Source organism: Amphiura filiformis, chromosome 17 (assembly GCF_039555335.1).
Source record: "Amphiura filiformis chromosome 17, Afil_fr2py, whole genome shotgun sequence".
NCBI classification, from domain to species: domain Eukaryota; kingdom Metazoa; phylum Echinodermata; class Ophiuroidea; order Amphilepidida; family Amphiuridae; genus Amphiura; species Amphiura filiformis.
This window is the reverse complement of record NC_092644.1, coordinates 28,533,347-28,538,322: the sequence shown is the minus strand read 5'-3', so window position 1 is coordinate 28,538,322 and position 4,976 is coordinate 28,533,347. Positions and strand designations below refer to the sequence as shown.

Here is a 4,976-nt window from a genome sequence, read left to right as displayed (position 1 = left end):
TTTATTTTTAATTTTCCCACAAATTTTCACCATTTAAAACATGAAAGAGGTCTTTACTGCCTACGATATAAACTGTAAATTGCCAAAATTTCAATCACAATGGCTTAAAGCTTACGCATAAAACATTGAATGTCAGTAAAATCATCGAGTTTGGTAAGTTTAAAATTTCAATATCGGAGGACCTTTGAGACAAACCTTTTACTTTGCCATTGTTGAGATTCAACATCAGATCAAATGTATTTCTTCTTTTTACCATTCTAAATTTGCAATTTGTTTGCATACATTTCTTTATAATATTCCATGCATACATCAGAGCAGTGACGTACATCTTCTGAAACTTCATCCCGATCAGGTACTTTTGTAGGTTTTCTAAAACATGTACTGGTAAAGCTTTCCATGTGAAAATTGGCGAAATTTTGAGCCATAATCTGTTCTTTGGACACCATCCACTGTTGGTCCATGCATTCTCTACCAGGTTTCCACTGCAGTAAGTCATCGGTGTACGGTATACCTACTACCTGACAATATGCTTTCAATACACGACCTGGGTCAGCTAATAAGTCATCAGTGTCAATAATTACAGGATTTGGTTCGTATTGTTCCTTCACATGTTGGAAAAGATCGTACTGTTCTTTGTAGAACAGCCCTGATGGCGTTAAATATTCCGGCATCTCGGATACTTTCATCCGTTTTGACTCGTCTTCGATTGGACGGTTGATCATTCTCTCCCATGAGTCGAAGACTTTATAGGGATGACGAATCAGAAACGAATGACGGAACCCGTCTGGGATGTATTCGTACATTCCGTCTATTCCCCAACTCAAGTCTTTACAAAACACGATTTTCTTGTTGTCCGGTGGTACGTCTTCTAGTTGATGTTTAATCCAAGAGTAAGATTTGTCGGCAGCCCAATAACCTCCTAGATAGGAAAATATATAACACAGGTTTATAGTGTCTTGCGAACGACTCAAAAAAAAGTCGTTCTTTTTGGCGATTAAACAAATATTATCCTGTTTTGCCAAATGAAACATAGCTGAATCTCAATGCTAACTGGCAATAAAAGTCTCAATGCTAACTGGCAATAAAAGTCAAATTTTAATATTTGGCCAGTTTTTGGAAATAGGACATAAAGACCAAAAACATTCATTTTTAGGGTGTTTTGCATATCCTGTGATAATCAAGCACAAAGACTTGTACTAAGACTAATTTCAGGTTATTCTATTGTTTCGAAAACACATTTTCTAATATATTTTACAAACATTAATAAATTATTATCAAAGTTAACATAAAAACTAAAATTATTAGAAAACACATAGCATACCGGTATACTCCAAATTGTGAATGCTTAGACTTAGATAAAGTCTTTGAATTTTGTGGCTGCAAAATGTGTAAGAAATCCTGCAAAATAGCACGTTTTGGTCGCTTTGCCCGCATATTGCAACTATTACCATTTTACTTTTATTGTCAGTTAGAACTAACTCAAGGTGTAAGATTTAGCAATGTTTCATTTGGCAAAACAGGATAATATTTGGTTAATGCCCCCCACCCCCAAAAAAATATTATTCTGTATTTTTCTGGAATAGGAGGTAGATATAAAATGGATATATGGTAACACTCCCGCATGATACGACGACTGAAAATTACCTTATCAGGGTAAAATATCATATTTTCAGAGAATAAAGGTATTATTTTTAGCCGCTGTCGTCCATATTTATCGTCTCATTTAACACGGGCGACATTCACTGAAAATAACGATGTAAATATTGCTTATATTAACTTAAAAAACTTCATCAAATGTATAAACCCCGTTAGCTCAATCGGTAGAGCATCAAACTTGGTCCCTGGTTAGAATCCCAGTAGGTAAAAGTTACTTGTATACAGTTTGTCCTCAAGACGACTCTAAAAGAGAGTTCCCTATATTGGACTCTTGATGGAGTCAAGTGGTAGACTCTTTTATTAGTGCCATGTTGATTCAAATTGCGAGTCGTCCCCAGGACAAACGTAGACTCTTTTAAAAGCTCACTTCAACACATTTTTTCTCCCTGAAGATAGCAATACACTCAGTGATGCTGTCTACTGAAGATAGCAAATACACTCAGTGATGCTGTATACTGAAGATAGCAAATACACTCAGTGATACTGTCTACTAAAGATAACAAATTTGGCCCTTATTTCCCGAAAATATTAAATTTTAATATAAAATGTGACTTTCATTGCTAGTTAGATCTAACTAAAGTATCGGATTTATATATATAGTTTTATTTGGCAAAACCAGGATATTACTATTTTTAATCCAAACATATTAGAGCTGCCATGTTTTATGGAATTGGGAGTAGTCTGGGGCTGGACTACTTGAGTCCAGCAAAAAAGATTTGCGTACTATACAGTCGGCCTACCTGATATTTTAGAACCAAAAGTAGTCGTATTCTCCCCTGTAGCTGCAGCTCCCCACGCATTTAGCATTACATTTACTACATCTTTGCGATATTTGCCATAATTTGACAATTCTTTTGCCTGAAAATAGGGTTCGTACCACGTATAAGATCTGGGAACATTTGTCATACATTTCAGAAAACATGTTGACACAGATCGTGGAACAGACCATAACATGACGCGGATAATATCTGAATTCTCTTGAGCTGCGGCCATTTTCAAAATACACATCTATGTCATTTGGGTGACGTGTACTATGGACTTGGTACGCTACATGATTAAACAATTAAGATAACATGACATGTTCAATACCAATGAGGGTTAACGGTTGCCCAAAATTGTGACAGCCAGGCTCGCGGGGTTAAATATGGGACAGGACTTGGAAATGGTCAGAAGTCGCGGAGAAAATCTGCAAACATCAAGTTGTCCAATTGGGCTACTAAATGTCGGGTTCAGCAACCCGAAATTACCAATTCAAACATTCTCATTACACAGAGAAGCATCCTGCAACCTTTCATACGCAAGGGCAGCTGCTCGGCAAGCTATATAATAAATTCTTGTAATCTTGAGCACTATAGGAATAGAGGTTATCTGTGTTCTATAAGCAGATAAGCTGCATATCCTATCATCAGTGACTGCTATACCTTGTTTAGGACTTTCAAAATAAGTACCTGCATGCGTAACCATGACTGTTTCAAAATAGCCCGCCAAAGTCATGCAGGTAACTCTGAGGTCGTGCATTGAATTGGTTTGAATGAGGTCCGATTTTAGATCGAATGACCCTGCATGTCCTGTTATTAAATTTGCGGACGATAGTGCCATGATTGGGCTAATTGCCGATGATGATGATACTGTTTACCAACAACAGCTTGTTCGGTTTGTCAACTACTGTGATGCCAACTACTTAGAGCTAAATGTCTCCAAAACAAAGGAAATGGTTGTTGACTTTAGAACCTCTAAAAGTCGTTCTCCAGGTCCCGTTGTCTTAAAAGGAGGTAACGTAGAGCGTGTGTCATCATACAAGTACCTTGGCATCATGATAGATGACAAGCTGAACTGGCATAAACATGTTGATCACATGGTTAAAAACTGAACTCTCGCATGTATTGTTTCAGGAAACTGAATTTCTTTCATGTTAATTCTCGTATTCTCGCTTTGTTTTATGATTCAGTTGTAGCAAGTGTTTGGCGATATTGTTTACTTTGTTGGGGAGGAACATTACCATAGGGGACAGACAGAGGTGGAAAGGGTAATTAAAGAAGCTAGTAGAATCATAGGCTCACCACGACAGGCTTTCGAGACAGTGTATACTGATCTTTTGTTGAAAAAGCTCACCGATGTGATGGAGGATCCCCAACATCCACTCCACCATCGCTTGTCATATCACCATAACTCAAAATCTGGTCGTATGCAACTGCCGCGTGCAAATACAGACAGGTACCTGAACTCATTTGTTCCTCAAGCTATTTTTTATCATAACTTGAAGTACCGTCGTTAATTTATGTTTTCATTCCATTTCTAGGGAGTACCCTTGAATTACATTTTGCTTATAATAACTGTTTTTGTATAATGCTTGTTCTCTATTTAATGTAGTTTTATGATCTCATATGTGCATGTAATTTCCAGAAATGGATTAATAAAGTTTAACTTGACTTGACTTGACTTGGAATACTACGGGAACCAGCGCCTTTTGTTAGAAGTCACACATGAGTAAAGTGGATAACCTCTATAGACGAATCTCATTTCACGCATTCCTACACCACACTGGCAGCCATTGACTGGGTCCCCGTCGGCTACAATACACCCAAAATGTGAAATGATTCGGCCTTGGCGGGAATCGTGCTACACGTAGACAAAAGAATGATGAAAGTTTGCAACACAATACAATTTATGCACAATTTTATTATTTTGTTTACACTTTCGCTAGGATAACTGCTTTGGGTCTTTCACCTTGGAATTATGGAAACTTTTGGCCTCATTTACTGCTAAATTGTTGGTTGAAACTTATAGATATATGCATAATTTAGACTGGCGAACATTTGATGAATCTAACAGTGACGTAAGATTTATGATAGTAGATAGCTTTAAATCAGATAGCTATAATTTGTTTAATACCTAAGATATATATCTTCAGTAGATAACATTAAATCAGATAGCTAGTATTGTGTTAATGCCTTAAGACATATCTTCAGTAGATAGCATTAAATCAGACAGCTAGTATTGTATTAATGCCTAAAGATATATCCTCAGTAGATAGCATTAAATCAGATAGCTAGTATTGTATTAATGCCTTAAGATATATCTTCAGTAGATAGCTTTAAATCAGATAGCTAGAATTTGTTTAATACCTAAGATATATATCTTCAGTAGATAACATTAAATCAGATAGCTAGTATTGTGTTAATGCCTTAAGACATATCTTCAGTAGATAGCATTAAATCAGACAGCTAGTATTGTATTAATGCCTAAAGATATATCTTCAGTAGATAGCATTAAATCAGATAGCTAGTATTGTATTAATGCCTAAAGATATATCTTCAGTA

General features: G+C 36.3%; 1 protein-coding gene across 1 annotated transcript; it reads right to left on the bottom strand.

Moving 5' to 3' along the window:
• Window positions 1–257: 257 nt before the first annotated feature.
• On the bottom strand, window positions 258–3,120 carry LOC140137117 (uncharacterized). The gene is made up of 2 exons (XM_072158772.1): window positions 3,078–3,120; window positions 258–919 (listed from the first exon to the last, which is right to left on the bottom strand). Exons 1-2 carry the CDS (start codon window positions 3,118–3,120, stop codon window positions 258–260), a joined length of 705 nt encoding a protein of 234 aa, XP_072014873.1.
• Between the last annotated feature and the right edge of the window lie 1,856 nt (window positions 3,121–4,976).

Coding starts and splice junctions, on each gene's coding strand:
- LOC140137117 (XM_072158772.1), bottom strand. CDS start 3,120: ATGGTTACGCATGCAGGTACTTATTTTGAAAGTCCTAAACAAG. Junction 920..3,077: donor TTTTGAAAGTCCTAAACAAG/GTATAGCAGTCA, acceptor TTTCCTATCTAG/GAGGTTATTGGGCTGCCGAC.